Consider the following 21,299-nt stretch of genomic DNA (forward strand, 5'->3'; position numbering starts at 1 on the left):
CTTGGACTGATGTCACCCCTCACCGTCGCGTTCAGCAGAGGAGAAATGACAGGCAAAACGCCTTCAACAACATTTTGATGAAACTGGACTAGTGGGGTTAAGAATAGACCAACGGAAGTAAATAGTATATACAGTGCTTTCATACTCGCCAGACCCGTGACTTATATTGAAATGCAAGGTGTCATGCAGTCAATATATTCTGGGATCGCAATCCATCTTAATATCCTCTCCACCAACTTGAGGTGGATTTATGTACCTGCAAATGAATTTGGAAAGCATAATAATGAAGTTATGTTTGACGAAATAAACTCATGTCATTTTCCACAAGTAGATTTGATTCCCTGTTAATTTTAGCTTCAATACATTTTCCAGTACATTAACAAAACTGAACTGTTAAAAACAAGGGGGGAAATATTATTATCTACAAGACAGTTATTGCCATTCCCAGCTGTAGCAGTGGTGGTTTGCACTTACTGCAAGCGCTCCAAAGAAGGAGCACCACGGATTCAGTGACGCATTCATGTGCGTCACATGGTCATTTATAGATACTTCAAAGAAGAAGTCATTATGACTAATACAGCCTTGTTCTGTCCACTGTCTACTGTACTTTGTTTATCTGGATGACATTCACTCACTGTTATCATCAATGTGAAAGAAAATGCACAGATGGAATAAGCTTTCTTGTATTTTCATTTATTGACTTTTTACAAGGATTACTAAAGGTGTATTTGAGGTATTGATTTTATTTTATTTATTTTTGCAGTTTGTCCAAGTGAGTACGCTGAGGCACCCTCATTTAACTGCATTAATCGATAACTCTGTCGTGTTAAATGGTGCCCTTTCTCTAATACAATAATATACATGAGGGAAGCGTGCAACGTCCCACGGGGAAAAAAAAAATCATCCTTACAGAGCTTCTCTCCTGTGCGTGTGCGTTTTCTGCCATTCACCAATGAGTCTCCTCTTCAGATGTGAGCACAGAAATGCAGCGTCTCTGGCATAAATCATAACTTAACTGGAACTTGGTGATTCATATTCCAGTCCAAATGTCCAAGCCTGGCCTTTGCTTTACTTCATCCGAGTCACCTCGTCCCACTGGCAATAAACGCTACCCACTACTGTGCTGCTCCCATCCGAATCTGCGTCATGGACACTGAGCTAAAAAACAACAGTGTAGCTTGCCAGTCATCAAATTCCACATCTATAAAGTAAAGGCTAGCATATTTTTTTTTATTCAAACCCGGGGGAAATTCAGTTTCCAGGTCACTTGCTCCGCGGATTTTTGGGTTCATTGTTGGAGGAAACAGAAAAGGAAAAAGGGACAGAGACCACAGAGAGCACAGACGAAAATACTGTTTTCATATATTCCTGTTACCAAGTAGGAGTTCAAAACTTTATTGAACTAATAATTAATATATGAAAATGACCACAAACCTTTTTTTTTTTCACGTGACATAGAAAAAAAAGATTTGAGAGACCACAATGAACGTAGCTGGTGGGGCCCAGTGCTGCTGAAGCCAACACATCCTCATTCCCATGGCGTAATTGACATTGGGAAAGTGGCATCCTATACTGACTGAAACACATTAGCGGCAGCGTGACACAAAATATACGGTGGTTGGGGTTAGGCAAGCCATGGAATGGTGATCCATCCATTCTGTGTTAATATTTAAAGCTTGTCAAACAGCCGTGCATTTTAGTCAGGGTGACTTTCGGTACCGTCAATAGGCCAGAACTATGTTTTCAATTCAAATTTACATGCAACATTGGAAGCGCAAAGGCTGGGTTTTGAAAAACAATAACAGCACCGTCTGATGACCGAGCAGGAGCGGTTCAACCAAAGTCAAAGATCATTGGACTGCGCGACCGGTATATCACGTTTGCTCCTTATTTGATCGCTTTCCTTGTTGTCCATGGTGTCAACTTTGAAGTGAGATCACTTCGCTTTCCATTGAGCGACTCCCCGCCAAAGCAATTCTACAAGGGGAAAGAATTTTAGGTGTGAGGTGCCCCTCAACACGGTGACCAGGTTTGGGTCTATAGTATTTTTTTTCCAAGTGCTGCAGTGCTTTTTATGATTTTAAAGTTAACAATAAGTATAGTACATCTTTATAAGGCCAACTACACACTATAGTGATTAAAAGTTTTTCATTTTACACTTCAATTGTTAAATACATCACCTCAGTCTATGCATCATTTCATCTTCTTTCATCATAATGTGTAGGTCTGCCGTGCAGAGGACAAGTGTTTACATGTTGATGCAATATTGTCGAAATAAATCCGTGATTCAATTTCTCTCCAAAATCACTGAGAAAAAAAAAATGTTTTGAACATCATGTCGAGTCACATGACCTGCGCCCAACCCAAGAAATGTGACTCGGCCCATTCCTGTACCTCCCTGATCAGACAATATCTTGCTATTTATTACCACTAACAAGCATTCCCAGACGCTCCTTCTTACTGTGCCTGTACGATAACTGATTCCAGTGATTTGATTAACCGAAAAGCTCAGCCAAGGCATAAAATACACAAAATTAATTCAGATGAGAAACAATTCGCAGTAGCTCCGCTGGGACACGGTCCGGTCTGGGAACGCTGATAAGGAACTATTCCATTTACTGGTTGAACTGCAGTGTAATTCACTTCCTGGTGCTTGTAAACAAACAAACACAACGGTAATTAAATAGCATAAAGTTTGGGGCCACACTATTTCTAATTGAATCATATCAGTGCTACAGAATAAGAGCACAGAGGAGCAGCCACAAATTTAAAAAAGACGGCAGAAGGTGCACACTCATCCTAAGATGGGAATTTAGTGACAACATAGCAGCTGAGTGGTCTCTTCTTTATTCATTTTAAGATTGGGAGGTTGTTTTATTAGTGGTTTGAATAGTGTATTGAAAGCTACACTGTTGAGTACTAACATCTAGGGATGCATCATATCACCAAGGACACCAACAACCGTCTAAAAAATGATATCAACATCGATATTATTTTTTGTTGAGTACATAAGGAGTTGGCTGTCTGTTAAAACAACCAAATAAACCAAAACACAATAGTAATTCCCTGTGTGTCTGGAACAGAAATCAAGCTTTTGCTGACATATTGTTGCCTTGTTACTTGGAGTTGGCGGAGATGTATTATATTATATTATATTATATTGAAATGATAAACAACTGAATATGAAATGTAAAAAATATAAAATTTAAAACAAAGCTAAATAAATCAATTTGAAATAAAATATGCCATGAAGAAAAATCTCATTTTACCTGACTGCTCCGATCTGGGGGAGGAGGTCTCATTAAATCATTTTAATTCAGACATGGTTTACTATACTATATATAAGAAGGCGACGGCAGAAGGCAGCAACTATGTCAAAAAGACAACTGAAAAACATTTAATTGTATGTGAGACGTTGCAGTTTGGTGAATCTCTTGAGACGCTGCTATGTCCATGAAATACTGACAAACTGGCTGCTTGTAGCGGGACACAGAGACAGAGAGCACTGCATTTATGAAAGTTTCCACTACGGATATTTTCAAAAGTTTCAGATTCATTTTGATGACAAACGTTGCAAACGTCTCCAAAACAGCCAGAGACTCTGTCGTTTCCGTCTCTGCATAAACGACACCTGAGACAGGCTGGTCACCTAGCTTGGTGAAATTCATGATTATTTCTTCAGCATTTTGCTTAGCGTTCTGTATGTCACACTCGGACCGGCGGGTGTTGCTAAGCCTTAGCTGCTGCAGAGGAACCAGCCGCTCACTTTCATGAGCCCGGAAAACTCTGTGCTCCGTCAAGTGTTGGCGCTTTAAATGGCGTGTTAAATGAAGGCGCTTCCCTGCATAGCATTGTCCCGTGCATGTGCTGCAGGATGGAAACTTTACATGACAGATTGCAAGAACTTTCACGGCAGACAGGCTGCTGCCCAATGAGCAGCGAGTGGGGAGGAGCGGACGCATCACAGCCAGTGGGTCTTCATCAGTGCGCCGACTGTCACACGTGATCGGCAATGACAGGTAGTGGTCTGCATTCACCTATCACGCTGAAATCGATGACCTATAGTTGAACACAATAATTCCACAAAAATATCTATATATACGGTACCTCAAGTGACCTGAGAAAAATTAATAAATAAATTAAAAAATGGATTTGCGAAAATAAAAATTTAATTAAATAAAAAAAACACTGTTTTCAAGCTTTAGAAAATTGGTGCAACTGGGTGTGGTTACGGTAGAGGCTGTTTTTTTTATTTAGTTTATGATCAAATGTGTGATCAAGTGTGTTTTTCTTTCAACTCTGATCAACCAGTACAGAAGTGAAGTAAACAGCTCCAAAGGTAACCTGAAACACAGGTACTGAAACTGCAGAGAAAAGTGCTCCAAACAAGCAGACACAAGCACATTGTTTTTGAGTTAAACTCCTCGGTTGCTTTGGAAGACACCGCTAAATGAAGCTTTATATTGATAGATGGAAGGTCTGAGTCGGTTCAAAAGAGTCCATGGGCATTTGTTTCTCTCCTTCCTCCAGTAAGCAGGGTGTGAAATGAGAATTTTCATGGCATGTCTGATCCACATAATGGTCACTGCGTGGGCAGAAATGTCAGATTTGTAGTTTTCGTCGCAGATTTCTGTGCCATCGACTAAAGACAATTCCTATATCATCAGTTTGCAGTGCAACCTTTGTCATGAAGAGGAAAGGGGAAGTCACAAGATGCATATCTGTGCTCAGCCAAGGACTAGAGGACGCGCAAGCCAGGCAACTGCTTGGAACCCCAGCCACTAGGGGGTCCACCAAGGGATACCAAAACGTTCATCGACTACTACACTGAGCAATTTGCAGGACCTCACTTTGAGAACTTATATGATCTATAGTTTCAGTATTCTTCACAAATGTCCTAGAAATTGTGCAAGGTGAGGCATGGGTGAGGCGGGGCCTACAGGGACTTCTTGCTTGGAGGCCTAAGAGACCATGGCAACCTGACCGTGCCAGCTAGCCAAGGACCAATTGTGTGGCTCCTCTAACTGTAATACTGACACATGACTGTTGAACAATACATAAGGGGCGTGATCAGTCCATTCGATGGTGATTTTTCAGTGGTACATATCCATTCACGAAGACCAGCACACTGCTGGGGTAATGGGATAGATAGATAGGTACACTCAATGGCCCATAGAAATGGATGGTGACAACCTGCTGAGCCAGCCAGGAGGGACTCCTGGAGCCTACTGGCCCACATGAATGGGTGACACGTATGACTGAAAAACAGCCCTTCAGTGGGAAAATGTGAACTTTGTATTGCTGCTAATAGATTGAATTGATAGAATCCAGTCAACTCTTCAGGTAAAACCAAATAAACTTGAAGGTATGCTGATGAATCAGTTTCCTTTAAGAATATATTAAAAGAAAACACACTACATTATGGGAAACAATAGCAAAACGCTGACAACTTTCTGTTCAAATTAGAAGCGGCCATCTGCTGAACAGGAGATCAAGCGACCAAGAGATAGTGAGAACAGGTTTTTATGAAGGGGAAATCAAAGAAAGGATATTGGCAAGGACGTTTTTTACAGCAATTTAAAAATCTGTACTGTGGCTTCTTGTCAATATCAGAAGTGATTTATCTAGTCTTCATGGGCTTTAAAGGCGGTTTAATGGCCATGTTCCCACCAGATAAGCTTTTACCCTTTGAACCACCTAGGAAAAAAAAAAAACTGGCTCATGTTAGCTGCACTTATGCTAAAATAAAAATATTGATATTTCGACTCTGAGTGGGTTTGGCTCTTAGTTCTGATAGATATACTGTCAGTGCCCAACAATGTTGGATTTTAACACACTTTACTTTTTTTAAACTGTTCTTTGAAGTTGAAGTCACAGAGACTGCTGAAGCCCTCTCGCTCAGGGAACTGTGTCGCAGCAAGGAAGCATGTGTCCCTCATCATCGTTCTTATGTTCTCCTATGTAACTAAAAAAAAAACCTTTAAGACATACATTTGAATTATAAATATAGCATCCATATGACTTCGCATCTGCCACCAGATGGAAATGCAAACAGTTTTTATCCTCTTACCACAGCTGATTTACCAGATGTGTTAGTCTCAGCCCCACTAATATTGTGGTTATTCAGAGCTTCATATCAAACTGTTGGGAATATTCACTTACAAACTCACAGATTGTTTTCTTGCAGAAAAAAATCATTTAAGCGCAGAGAGAGAGAGAGTTTCTCTTTATTCACAGTCACTGGTTCAGAGTCGCTGGGCTTTTTAACATGAAGAATAATCAATGCCACTGTATTCAAACTTTTCATTTTAAAAAGATAATGTGTTTTCTTTGGTTTGGAATAAACAGAAATCGAAAGGCTCAAAGCACAACAGTGGATTTCATCATTTAAATCAGCATTTGACAAATTTTAACAATTGTTTCATGACTCAAGCCAGAGATGGTCACAAGTCATTTTATGCAAGTCGAAGTCAAGTCACAAGTCTTTTGATTAGGATAAGAAATTGATGAATATTCAGTCCACATGCAAACACAGCACTGTTAGATCTAAGGAAAACAAAGCATGAACTGTGACATCATCATCAGGGGCATTAAATATATAAATATTTTTTTAAATATTATAGTGTTTAGCATGAAATGATGATGCGACCCACTCTGTCTTTATGTATCCCGCTACATGACTGACATGTCAGAATGCATTTTGAGACGTCTGTTAAAACTTGACATGGACCATCGGGCATCTTTGACGCTACTCTATAGCCACAGACATAGCAGTTGGCCACTGTTATTCGGCACTAGGTTATAGCTGCTGATGAAGGGAACCGCAGCAACTGCCGGCACAGCTGGGTGCATATGTTTGCACATACCTATGTATTGGCAGGTATCTAGATACAGGAGTGGTGATGCGATACATTGCAAGACAATATATACGATAAATTGTTTCAACAATATATTGCTATTAAAGCCTTCATTTAAGGGGAGAAATCTACAGTACAATATTATGTGCAAGAAAATCTGTTCATTTTTATGTCAGTCCAGTTAGACCTTCAGTTAAATTTCACACTTCAATAGTGGAATAAATCGCTCTCTTAATCACCAAAAGAACAGAAAGACTCCAAAAAGTCCAAAAAGAAAATGTTCACATTAAACACATCACAAATGCAGCAGATATCCAAATATCTTAGTATTAAATATTGGAATAGCCGCCTTAAATATCAAGACAATATCACACAATGAAGTATTGTGATATCTCAGCAAAAATATTGATACAATATCGCTGAACCAGTATCGCGATATTTGAGCGCATCAATAGTTTTTTACACTCGTATCAGGTCAAGTCCTGTCTCGAATCCTTTACCCTCAAGTCCAAGTCAAATCTGAAAAATCAAAATTTGATTTTCCATTGGAGAAGTTTGGAGGCCAGATTCAGATAGTTGGGATACGGGGAGAGGAGAGACAGGGAACAAAATGGATGAGTAAGTAACAGGAAAAACGAAAATGAGAAAGGCAACCACTGAAGTTTCTTTTCTTTCTTCTTCATCTTTTGTTACAAGTCCAAGATTAAATCATCATCAAATAATTTAAAAGCATACAAAAATGCATGGCACAGTGTGAAAAAGAAAACATCTCAAGGAACTATTGCAGAAGCAGCTTTGTAAATTGTCTGGTTTCATTTTCACAGAACTGTAATCTTCAAGGTTAAGACAAGTCAGCAGCAGTGTTTAGGAGGAGTAGTTTCAGTATTCTTGACTACTTTGTTTTTACTCATGATGCATTCAATCTTTCATCCTGCACAAGCGCATCGGTAGATAGTCATTTTCCTGCTTGTGTGAGAGCCATGAGAGCAATTTTGTTTTATTGCTGTTCATTACTGAGAAAATGTGTTCGCATATGTAGGTAGGCCCAAACACGTAGATAAGCGAGATGGGATTTATGGCGCTTTGAGGGGAGCCGGATCTCCTTTCAAAGAGCTGTTCAATACCGTGGCTTGTTCCAGAACAGGCGAACATTTGGGGTTCATGATTAAAAGAAATATTTCTTTCCCTGGCTTCTGTCATCTTTGCTAACTTACTCTGCGTGAAGCAGATACACGTGTGTGAGAAGATGAATAACAAAAACAGTAATATCCTTTTTGGATATGCAAAATAAGTTAAGACATTCATAGACATAGATTTGTCCTCAAATGCAGATGGAAAACAATAAGATGATGAGAGCTCCCACGCCATGGAACAACTCCTGCCAATTCTATTTGAGCTACAGAGTTGTATGCATCTTGTGGGATTTAAGATTATTGTTATTATTACTAAGATTAAGATTACTACTATTATTACGAAGATTATTTCTAAAATACCACCCTGTTGAAGACTAATACTAGTATACTAATATCTCTTCCTCTGCGACACAGTTCTGAATCCAGTCTAGTCAGACTCATTCTCTCTCTGCTTCATCTCCTCCCACTGATGCAGTATTCACGTATTCTTAACTCAATGGAGCTCTCACAATGGAACAGCTCTCATTTGAGAATCAGTGGTTATTGTTCACTTGATAAGAATGTTCAGAGTTTCAGAGATACTGATGACTTTTGTCCTTTGAGTCAAATTTGATTCATTTTTTTCCCAAGGAGAACTGGTGAGGGAAGAGTGCTGAACTGCCAGTTCTGTCTTTCCAGTTCTTCATAGACCCCAAACGTACGTCAAACTCCCACCAATGTGTCAGACGTTTCCATGTCAGCATTAGTTGTGGTAGCATAGCATGTACATGACACGGAAAATTAGCCGTCTAGCCACCGGTGTCTCCCACAAGTCGTGTGTCTGCTCTGACACAAGGTCGTTTCAGAGATTTTAAATTCCATCACTTTTCTTCCATTTATTCTGCCATGGGTTGCCAACTTGGTGCCTTTATTGGTAAATTTAGTGACCTTCCGAACGCTCTTGGTGATTCTTATTTTGAAAAGCAACATATTTAGCGACTTGGTTGAAGTTTCTATTTAAAAGCTCGTGTTTGCTGCTATCTTCAGCTTGCAGCGGCTCCGTTGCGGAGTCACGGTCATCGAAGTGTCCAGCGTCAAATGACCAGTGAATATGGTTCCACTCACAGGCGGCAAATGTCTTGTGCATATGCAGTCACTATCCAATCACGCGATGGCGTCATTTAGCGTCGTGTAGCAACAGGGAGTACCACTGCCTGAGCTGGTCTGTTTGTCCAATGTGGTGCGGAAATTGGATCCGGAAGTTAGTAATGCCCATGTTCTACCAACTGGCATTTACATTATATCACGCAAGTTCGTAAATGAGTACTTAAACTGACCGACACGCACACTAACACAGTCCTGCTACATTTTGTGCCTCAGAGAAACTGGAGTCCCCATCACTTCCCAGAGCTTTCAAGTGCCAACACTGTCTGATTCAGGAAGTTAGTAGTACTACTTTGAAATCTAAAGCCAACTTTTTATACATAGCTTAGTCATTGTACTTCTTTTCAAGGCAACTACACAATACTCTGATTCCTGGATGTGTGAAAGCAAGGGGATATATTAAGGTAATTTCCGGGGGACAAATCCTTAGGTTGTCAAACCCACATGGAATTTTAAGAGGCAAGAATTAAAGTACTTCCGACAGAAAGTAATCCCGCTCTTGTTCTGCAAACTGAGCTGTTGTAAATGATTGCAGGGTTGCACGTGTGCCACCCGGTTAACGTCAGTGTAACTGACTGATAAGTGACAGCTGAACCCAAAGTGTTTGACGGACCACTTCTTACAGCTACTACTTTATTTTTCACTTTTGTGAGAACAGTGAAAGGCTGCAAGAGAAAGGAATCAGTCGTTGTGTCTCAGAAGCTTTTAACCTCCATCAGGAGGCCAGTGATTGAATATGACTCAAATATGGATCGATGGAAAACTCAAATCAGAGTCAGATTTCCTGTATGAGACTCAAGAGACGCAACGCCGAGCCACGAGGTCTAATAATCACTTAAGGCTCTTGAGATCCAAGAAGTAATGGCTGCATTAAGGTCACAAGTGTGCAGGCCCTCACAACTGCATTAACTGAATGGAACTTTTTTTTACCATGTTATAAAAGCAAAACCCACCCTTCCTCGACAGAGACTCATAATTAATACATAGCATTAATGAAAGCCATTGTCAGCCTTGTGGAAATGTACTGCTTTAATATAAGAGCTGAATTCTTCTTTTAATATTACCCTGGAAACAGAAGAAAATATAGGTGTGTGCTTCATGCGGACTAGGCCGGTTTGAATATCATAAAATTTACATGAGTCACTTTAGTGCGGCACATATATATTGTGTCAAGGCTTTATTAAAAAAATAGAAAAAGTTGATTTTGATTAACAGGCTTTACTGAGAGTGTGATAATGTTTCTTTCTCACCGCAGAGACTTACACCGCGGTGTGCTCAACAATGCATACAAACTTTATATACCTTTGGAAGGCGCTAAATACAGACACAATTGGAAGGTGCTAAAGCTTCATGATTCAAGTAGCGGGAAGTAAATATATATTTCGGAACCGCAAAGTTGCATATTCATTGCTGCTAAACTGGCGAACACACAATATATTGCTCCTTTTAAAGAAGCAAACAAGTGGTGCTGGGCTTGCAACGGAGTTGAATTATCAGTCGAGGGTTAAGTGTCTTGCTTGACACGAGCGCAAAAGATGAGTTCAACCACTCTGTCACAGGGCAACCACTTGACTGTACCTACCCTAGAAATGGCAGAAAAGGTTGTGCTTCCTGTGTCAACTCAAGATTTCCCCTCAAACACCGGACGGCTTCGCACGTGAGGAGTGCATCGTCCTATTCATCGTCACAATATGTTATTGTGCTGCAACGACTGTAATGACCTCTCAGTCAGAAGTGAAGTGATACTGGCTTCTGCTATGAAGTGAACATGACTCTGAACAGCGATCGCTTAAGCTCAACTGTGCTGTGGTGGATGAATCAAGCACATTCACAGCTCTGCCTCGAACACGAGAAACCGCCAATAGAGAAAGAAAGTGGAAGCAATTATACAGCTAGGTGTGATTTCTCTGACGTGAAACCGTGGTCTAAACCCGGACTGACTCACTCCCAATGCAGTCAGAATTTGGAGCAGCTCCATGCAAAGCGGTGACTGAAACTAGGTAGCATTTATTCATCAGAGCTGTTCATTCAGTCACACGACAAGAGTGACAATGCTAGATTGTCGACAGCTTTGGAGACCAATGTGCCAGGAAAAGGTAAGTTGAGCTTGTTTTGTATTTGTATGTTTATTTTGTCGGTTTCTTTTTATTTTAAAATGATTTACATTAAATAACTCAATGAGTAGTTTTCCCATGTATATTCCTGGCATAGCAGTAACCTGCAAACTACATCTTCATACGTGTATTATATTATATTATATTATATTATATTATATTATATTATATTATATTATATTATATTATATTATATTATATTATATTATATTATATTATATTATATTATATTATATTATTTTAAAGTACTGATGACCGTTTGGTTGAGCCTGACTATCTTTTACCCTGGAATGGTACTCAAAATGTCACTCTAAATAACACCATCATTACAGAGTATTAACCATAAATATGCCAGTAATTACTTTACAAATAGCTGGTATGTGGTCAAAACTGAAGCTTGGTGCCTGCACTGCTGACGCCACCGCAATGTTACTTTAATAGACTGATTTCCAGCATGGACTATCCTCTCATTCTACCCGGGTGGCTGGAGCGCGCAGTGAAAAGCACCACTTTAACCTACCACAAAACAGGCATTCGGTGTGGTGTGGTGTGGTGTGGTGTGGTGTGGTGTGGTGTGGTGCGGTCTTCACCCAAGTCAACTGACATGTGGATTGGCCCCTCAAGCAAGTGGGTCTCTTGTAGCTTTCATCCAAAGTCTTAAAGTCCTAAAAAGCTTATCCCCCTCAGCTGCCCTCCGTGTGTCGTACCCTAACACACATTTGACATTAGAACAGTTAAATCAGCTTTACTTTTGTTTGAACTACATTCACTATGCAAAATATATATATATATATATATATATATATATATATATATATATATATATATATATATATATATATATATATATATATATATATATATATATTTTGCATAGTGAATGTATATATATATATATATATATATATATATATATAGGGAAGCCTTTCAGCATGACTGAATCACTGAACATCAACGTGAGGTTCAAAGATGTTGCGGGTTGTGAGGAAGCCAAGCAGGAGATTCTGGAGCTGGTGAACTTCCTAAAAAACCCTCAGCAATACCAAACACTCGGGGCCAAGATTCCAAAAGGCGCTGTGCTCTCTGGTCCACCTGGCACTGGGAAGACCCTGCTAGCGAAGGCCACCACTGGAGATAATGGTGGCCTTCGCTAGCAGGGTTTTTTAGGAAGTTCACCAGCTCCAGAATCTCCTGCTTGGCTTCCTCACAACCTGCAACATCTTTGAACTTCACGTTGATGTTTTCTTTCAGTGATTCAGTCATGCTGAAACTTCACTCTTGTAGTACACTAAAGTAGACCAAACCCAACTACTGATTCCCTATCCCTGTCTCTTTATATGCAGTGTTTGCATGTCTATGTCTGGACTGGGGAGCTGTCCCCTGTCTTTTATCGTAGGGAGCTAAGAAAAGCTACCTCACCTTCACCCTCCTATAGGCACAAGCAAAACACATTAACTGACTCTACCTAGCTGTGATGACAAATCCATTGTAGGCCGACGAACTCAAAGCTGACTGACCATCAGAAATGTAGCTGACTGTGTTCATTCGTCTCCCTCCAGGCTTTGATGGACCAGAAAATGAAATTCACGGAACACTCCATCCATCTGGATATCTACAAATATATAACATTGATTACTTGCTGCCTTCGATCCTCAGCTGTTGAGGCAAAACCCATTGTCAAAATGTATTCAGCTTCCACTCTGAATATCATAGATCCTTCCTTGACCCATGACCAGCTGCATCACTGACCTCCAGTTGGATCAGGTTTTTAAAAAAAATCAATGCATCGCATCTCTCATGACCTCTCATTACATGAGAGATTTGGTCAGAGATTGTGTAAAGAACTGGCAACTGACATTTATTCCTGCCAACTCATGAGGCCCTATGAGGAGCGCAGGGGCTTCTGATGGGATCTTCACCTGCTTCTAATGAAATTCATCACGAATGCCACCCAAGAGGCCATCATGCTAGATAATAGCATGATCCCCTCCACTGATCTATCTCCATTAAACGCACAGGTCAGGTCCCGGAATGTCAAAGCTGCTAAATCAAAAAATATCGCCTGGACACAGCTTTGTGCTTGATATATTGCTTATATTCCATAGAAATAAACCCGCTATAAAGGACAAACAAAAAGGATAATAGCAATGATTCAAATTATCAGCGCTGGGCTCAGATGGTGCAGTTTCAGCAGTGTACTTCATCATAGCTACGCAAAGAAGCGCATGTTAAATATTCATAGATGAGCACTGAATTATGTTGTTCACTTAGTTTGCACAGACAGAAGAAACCAGTGATGAAACAACAGAGTGGCCCAACATTGTATTCCGTTTCAGAGATGTTAATGAACAAGGAAGAATCACTGCCATGTCAAACACTTTTTAAATGCTGAGGGTTTAAGCTTCTATTTTTTTCTAAAGTGTGATTGTATCATAGAAGAGTTCATCATCAGCGAACACGTCGTTGAAGTTACTTTCTGTTGCAAAAGCTCAGAACATTTTGGCCTCATTTCACTTGCACAGCTATCATTACTGGGATCATTATTATGAAACAAAAACTGTAAACCATGTGAAGTCTGCGCTGCAACTTCTCACCATTCTGGGAACCTTCTGGGGTTTCTAATCTAACCTCTAATAATTACTTACACTGCACATTTGTGCTTAATTCTATATAATTTCCAGCTTCTGTGTGGAAGTGTCAGCGCCAGACCCCGAGCACATTTATCACACAGATTAGATCCAGGCCGGACACCTAGTTTGCCAAGATCCATTTCATTTTTCATTCCATTTCATAGGACTAGATGCAACAGCAGCTGAGTTTGAACCCTCGCCTTCTTGGAACGTACAAACCGACCCCCATCCTGGAGATGAATGTCTTGCTCAGGACCTTAAGCCCCGGATTGAACATCCTCTTGCCTCAGGACTCACGTTTTGGACCAACATGCCAGGGAACCGATGAGTTCGTGCTTGCTTGCTTGATCTTATTTTGCTGCTTGTCAGGCGCTTGGTGTGAGACCCAATAACATAGAGTACCACAGCACATTTGGCATAAATGTTAACGCCTGAATCAAAAAGCTTTGACACAAACCATTGTGCGGAATTTAAGGAAAAAATGCGTCAGAGATGTCAAACAAAAAAAGCTATCAAGGTCATGTTCCGTCTGCATGTACTGACTCACGAACAGTCCTCAACCGCGCACCTCGGTCAGAAAAGGAGGAAATCAAACTAGGAGAAATCATCGCTGATTCATTTTAAAATATTTGTCACATATTAAGGAGCACAAGACATTCAGTGTTGGCAACCCTGAAAATTATTTACGGATTGCCCCATCAAACACAGAGTCCGGGGTACTGCATTGAACCAAGTTAAACTTCAGGCACTGCCTTTGGTAGGTGACTGACATTCTTAGGAGCTCCACTTATCTATTGTAGTATTCAAACCAGGGGTGGTCCTACACTCAACCACCATAAAGGCTAGGCTCTACAGCTGAGGACAGGTTTGCCCACACCTGTTGCAGATGAACTGTATGTGTGTTTTTAAGGGTATTATTCAGTGTCATATAACTCTGTCAAAACTGGCATTAGACTAGGGGGGTCTTGGGGCACCGAGAATCCTTTTCCTTCTTCTGCCTCGCAACTTTTATCTTATCTTGTTGACTGGACAATTGAATCACGGATGCAGATGGCTTCCAAAAAATTCCTATATAGACTCCTTCATTCACATGTCTTGGTGACTCACTGACAGGACACTAGTGGGACTGGCTTCCACCATCCAAGACAGGCTACCCATTTCAAGAAAGTAGGTTTTGGACACTCATTCTCCTTGAAAGTGTCCATTTACTTCCAGGAATGTTGGAACACTTTAATATGGTCAAAGCACGAAAATCCCCCAAAATGCTGTTCAAGGAAATTTTCAGAACAGTATTTTCTGCAAAGTATCAAACCTTAGATGAAAGAATGATTTCTGAAGTTCCTGCTGAACGGCGATCAAAGAAAAAAGATGTGAGGGAAGAAGTGGATCAAACTTAGCTACCGAAGCCCTGACTGAATTTCAGTCGGTGGGTGAGATGCTGAAATTGGCTTTTTTAATATGAAAGGTTGTAGACCCCTGACCCGAGCGGTCCAAGCAAGAGAAAACCTCAGCTTAGCCTGTCGAAATTTAATGTAACTGTCTGTTATCAAGCTCCAATAAAAAACTGCAGTGAAGAGTTCCAGAGCTGAAGGTTCCGAAAAAGAAAACTAGTACCAATAACGTGGGAGGTTTTCACTGCTAATCTATTCAGAATGAACATATTAAAGACCGATTCTTTCCTTGACAGCATCATCGGGTGTAGGGCCCATCCCAGCTGCCACAAGGAAAGGCTTAAATGAAACACACTAAAAATTCAGATGCCCGTGGAGGAAGTTTCCTCATGGTTTATATATTTATTATTTGAACTTCTCACTTATTTAAGTCGAGTGTGGGTGAGTTTTGCATCAAACTGCCTGCCTCTGGCAACGTGGAGACAACCATGAATTCCGAAGGACAACAGTTTTTTCTGACGTTCAGTATTTTTTTTCTTCTTTTTTTTCAATGCTGTATTTTCTTTCGAGAATACTCTCATTGACCTGGTGCTAGGCTATCGTTGGCTAATTATATTTACCCATTTTCTATTCCTCCCAAAGATCACCATCTAATTTCTATGGTGTCTAAACATTCAAAACTGTGAATACTTGAGGCATCACTGAAGAAAAACAGATTTTTGGACGTGGGCACTTTTCGTGGGTGGTGGGTTGTAAACAAGCCCCGCTATGTACTGGAGATAGAAGTGGTTGCTAAAACCATAATATTGTAGAAAGTTGAAGTACCAGTTTTACAACTATATTGTAAGGTTGTCAAAAATATTGAGACGTTGAAAAGCAATGATCCTCAAATATGAAAGTATGGATTTTCAGGTACTAATTTGTCATTGCGTTGTTACTGTACAGCCCCCGCTGCGCGCACTGAGGAGACACCGGCACCCTGGTCTTCATGACTGTGCCTGCCAACATCAGACAATCAAAAGCGTTGGAGATGAGTTCCAGTAATGCAGCATTATTGTTGTCTGGTTTCATGTGTCAGCGCATGTGAAGTTGCCACCACTGCTCTTCAGTCCAAGTAAACACTCACTGAACTCGACACACGCTCCTCTGAACTATTTCACTAAAATCATAAAAATTTCAATGTGAAGTCTTTATTTTGACTCTCGGTTGCAGAGAAAGCAACGGTGTGTCAACCTCCCCCACACACAACAGTCCAGTCTTCATAGTGCACAGTACAGTGGTACCTCGGTTTTCAAACGTCACGGACTTCGAACAAATCGGCGTTTGACCAAAAATTTCGTGATTTTATTGCTTCTGATTTCGAACGAAATGAGGCGAGTCTCGGACAGAGCGTGACTTGGTTTATGACTTTGTCACAGCCAAACTGCACAGAAGCGCACATTCAGAGCTGGACACGCACCGGGCACCTCTTCACTTCTGGAGAGACGTCACTCACTCGGCAACCCCTCCCACATGCAGCGGCCACACACATAGAGGAACAGCGCACCTGCAGCAGACACTCTACATTCACTCCTACAAAAGACTATTTTAAGGCTTGGAACACATTATTTCCTTTTCCATTCATTGTAATGGGAAAAATCGATTCAGATTTCCGAGGTACCACTGTAACTGGTTCTATTAAAAATATTGTTGCTACAAATCATCGTCTTAGATCTCTTTATTTTTAGTTAGCACTTAACCGTTACCTTAAGTCAATGATGGTTAAGTAAGAGGAGCCGCACGCTGGTGTGATCAGCTGCCATTTACATTTGATGGTTAGTTGTCATCGCAAAAGTAATCGGTGATACCTCGATTAGGAAAATAATAGTCAAGCTATATTCACAATGACTTCCTACAGGTTAGTAACGCTTTGTCATGTACCTCACTGAATGTTGGCGAGTTGAGCTCGCTAGCGTGAATTATTGTTCTACTGTAAAGATGCAGTTGACCTGCAACTAACCTTACAGTAAAGATATGACAGAAAACTCTACCAGTGTTGTTTGAAAAGCAACGAAAATGTGATCTCAATTCTCCTTATTTTGCATTTATTTGCATTAAGTGAAAGCATGATTGTGTTGTTTTTTTCTTTTGTTTTTAACTTTTATTTATTTTCATTATTTCAGTCAACTCTGTACATGCAGAAATTAAAAGTGTGACGCTCATGTCCATCTTTATCTTTTATTATTATTATTATTTTAAGTAAATCAGTGATATCCTCTTCATGTACTGTTGGTTTTCAGGAGTCTATTTTGAATGAAGGCTGGAAACTGCAGCCGGATGCCATTTATTTGAGCTTCCTTCACACTCAGACACATCAACTCAAAAGTGCCGTAGATGTTATATGAATGTGTTCCAACCAAATCACATTCAAATCACACATGCCAGTGGAATATTTTAAATTTGAGGCTGGGAAATTTTGAAGCGCGAATGTCTGTAGAAAAGCAGTGAAACGCCCTGAAAACATGCTTCGTATTGAGCACAAAGAACAATTTTCCAGTTATGTTGCAACAGCGTTTCACCAAACAAAGAAATAATCACAGTGGCAGCCCCTAATGGAAACTCTCCCCAACACCAAGGCACTGCTCCCAGTGTTTGCCTTAAGAGCTCTTTCAGGAAAATGGTGGTGATTTTGAGCTCCCTATGTGTGAGCCTGCAGGTATCTGGGGCAATCAGCAAGCGCCGGATAATAGGTGAGCCCGGATTTATTGTCTCAAGTCCAGTGTGAAACTGCCCACAATGTCACCGAAATGGGCTGAATCATCCCGACGACTCGTCGTCTCTGACCTTATTCCCAGTGTTTTCTTGGCTAATTGACTTGAGCAGATGGCCCGACAGCCTCATTATCTCAATTTAATAAATAAACAAAAAGTATCTCCTCAGCAACTTTTTTTCAAAACCGAGGGAGAAAGTCAAATCCGCAAGTTTGGAGTCTTATTACACTGTTCAGCCATTGTGATGAAATTGAATAGTGCTGCAGTTTTCACGTGAAAATATCCCAAAAAAAAGAGAAGCGGTGAATGCAGACCGCCATGTTAGCACGAAGGGTCTCATTCCGGAGGCAAGCTGCCATTAGAGGTGAATAAAAAAATTCGGAGTCAGAAATATTTTCACACAAGGCGCACTTGGGCCAACTCAAAGTGATCGACTGTATGGAGGCATGTTAGCAGCTGTGGATGTGATTTGTCACCTATGAGGGCTATTTCAGAATTCATCTGCTGGATCGACTCATTCTGTTTTCGACTGCTGTTGACCACAGTGTTGCACAAGAGCGTTAGTAGAAACACCACCAGACCTTGCCATTATGTTTTTTTTTTACAGTGTTAGCTATGAAAACTGTAACCTTCAGTGTGTGAAAAAATATTAGAAACAAAAACTGACATTGTGTTAAATGATGCAGCCCTTAAAGCATACACCAAACATTGACTACTGTGTTTTAGTGTCTTTTTCCAACCTTTTTGACTCGAATTTGCATGTTGTCAGGTTGGTAGCGCAGCCTGCTATTGTTTCCATGCAAAACTAGAAGGCTGACACAAACTTCATTCACATCTTTCTAAAGATATTTTTATTTCTAGTAACCGTAATGAGAGCCAACCACCACTGAAACCTCACATTACTCAATCAATGAACGTAACACGATATTTTTAACAAACCCAGCACCGACCTGTCTCCTTGACTGTAGCTGGTCATTTTACACATTGCAACTTTAATGGCCCCATTTCAACCAACAATAAGGATTGTGATTCAGATGTAGGGCCCTGAAAGAGGGCGATTATCTGAGGGCCACGACCAGCCCTATCTATGTCACTGAGTGAGATTGACACATAGTGACAAAAAGACTTGGCAGGGGGAAAATAGCAGCTTCTCTTTAGACCACAGAAATCAATAATCCAGCTTCATTCAATTACATGGAGAGCAGGTAGCTCAATGACACGCGCTGCACTCATTGTTGCGCTGCTGGGAATGTTCACTTGCTCAGTAGAATAAACATTTAAGTCCATCTGTGGAGTGAAACCAGTAATGTAAAAGGTAATTTATGCGTGTCACAAATTGCATCGGCGGCTCCTTCGGAGACGTGCCTCGACCACAAAGTGTATTAAACCAGCTTCGGTGGGGTCGATTTTTAATCAACCGTCAGGGTGTCTGTATTTTCCATCCAAAAAAAAAAAAAAATCACCTCAGTTGAGTGGGAGCTTCCACCGTAAAAAAACGGACTGTTCCAGCGGAACACATGAATGTGCCATTTTTGAGAATTGAAATGTGAACTTTCGGTTCGTGGTTACTCACCCAAAGTTGTGAGTTGGAGCAGATAAACTCCCCACAGATCCATGTTCGCGCAATACGACGGAGAAGTCGGTTCCTCAGCTGCTGACGCGTAATTTACTCGTGAACACCGCGGAATCCTCTTCCACGGGAGAAGGTCATTATCGGCTCATTAATTTCCCGAAAATCCTTTTTTGTTTTATAAATATTTCATTCGTTAAAGTCTCCAGTTGAACGTGTTTAAATCCGTTTCCTCCAAGATGCTGCTGCCGCTGCGGATCTCCGGCTGGAGAGCAAGTGAAAGTTGTCCGGTGCGCACTGCTCCCGCTGTGTGTTTGCGCGTCGAGGTGGTCGCGCGACTATCCGCTGCTGGAGAGAGTGTGTGCGCTGCCACGAGCCCCCACAGTCGTCCGCAGGCGCGCGCGCGAGTGTGTGCGTGTGCGCGCGGGACGTAAACGCGTGAGGCGCCATAAAGAACGACCGATCTGTGTAGTGGGTCCGTGGGGAGTCGTGTGGCGGTGGGAGGTCATTTATTGGAATATTCTCTTGTGCTGGACAGATACGTGTTATTAATGCGAGCTAATATTTACGCTAATGAGAATCAACTTTGCGATCCTATACAGTAATGTTATAAAATACGTCTTGTCATACGCATTTTTTCATTTTTAAACTTTAAAGTGGTCATCCAAGTACATCTTTTTTTTTTTAAATTCCATCCATCCAATGACAGCCCTTGAACATTTCTCCATCTCCTCCTCCTCAGCGACTGTCCTTTCATCTCATCTCTATTCATCCATCGTCCAGTATCCTTGCACGTCTCCATCACTCTGTCTGCTGTCGTTGCCTCACCCAAAGTTTAAATATCTGTTGATCTGTTTAACACCTGTTTTGTGTTATCAATCCATCAGTTTCCCTCTGTGCAAATCTATCCGATCCAGCTATTTTACAACCTTTCTTTTAGCCGTAAATCTTCAGTCCTCTTCTCTCATCCCTCTGTTCATTATTTGTCTTCTCATCTTTTGACCTCATCCATCCATCCATCATCTCTCCCACCCTCTCTCCCATCTTTTCTTTTGGTATTGTATCCCGCATCAAACCCATCAAACTGTCCATCAGTTTTCATCTTTCCTTCGATCTGAAGTCTATCCATCCACCCCTCCACCCACCCACAGTCGTGTTCAGAATCAGACCTGTCTGTCCATCTATTCTTTGCCATTCAACTGTCACTGTTCATCCATACATCACCTCCTCTATCCCTCAATCTGACGCTCCTCAGTCCTCATCAACCATCAGTTTTATGATGGTTCATTCATTCATATCATGTCATCCACCTCCCCTTCCTTCCATTCCTCTATCAATCTGTCTTCACTCATTGATCCAACCCCTCTTACCTATCTGTCCACTCAACCTGTTTATCGCTGATCAAGAATCACTCCTGTCTCTTCACCATCAATTTTTTCCTTTTTCCTCTTTCCTCTTACGTCCATCCATCCATGCGTTCCTTCTATCCCTGCATTCATTCCTTGACTCATCTTCACTCATCTGCCATCTGTCTGCCCCCGTCCCTCTATTTATCCATCTGTGTATTCATCCAGCCATCCATTTCCTTTATCCCTCAATTCTACTCATTTTTGATTTCCATTTCTCAGTCTGTCATCTATCATCCTGCCTTCCTTCCCTATCCATCTTTCCCTTTTCCATCTCTCCATTCATCCTCCACTAATATGTCCAT

The 21,299-nt window shown here is 41.0% G+C and overlaps 1 protein-coding gene across 1 annotated transcript in view; it reads right to left on the bottom strand.

Moving 5' to 3' along the window:
- The window catches only part of gfra4b (GDNF family receptor alpha 4b), a 58,968-nt gene extending 39,032 nt beyond the window's left edge, over positions 1–19,936 (bottom strand). The window contains exon 1 of the mRNA XM_053880056.1: positions 19,592–19,936. Coding sequence (XP_053736031.1) covers positions 19,592–19,634 — 43 coding nt within the window. The 5' untranslated portion in view covers positions 19,635–19,936. The remainder of the gene's footprint in view (positions 1–19,591) is intronic.
- Between the last annotated feature and the right edge of the window lie 1,363 nt (positions 19,937–21,299).

This window comes from Synchiropus splendidus, chromosome 11 (assembly GCF_027744825.2).
Source record: "Synchiropus splendidus isolate RoL2022-P1 chromosome 11, RoL_Sspl_1.0, whole genome shotgun sequence".
Classification (NCBI taxonomy): domain Eukaryota; kingdom Metazoa; phylum Chordata; class Actinopteri; order Syngnathiformes; family Callionymidae; genus Synchiropus; species Synchiropus splendidus.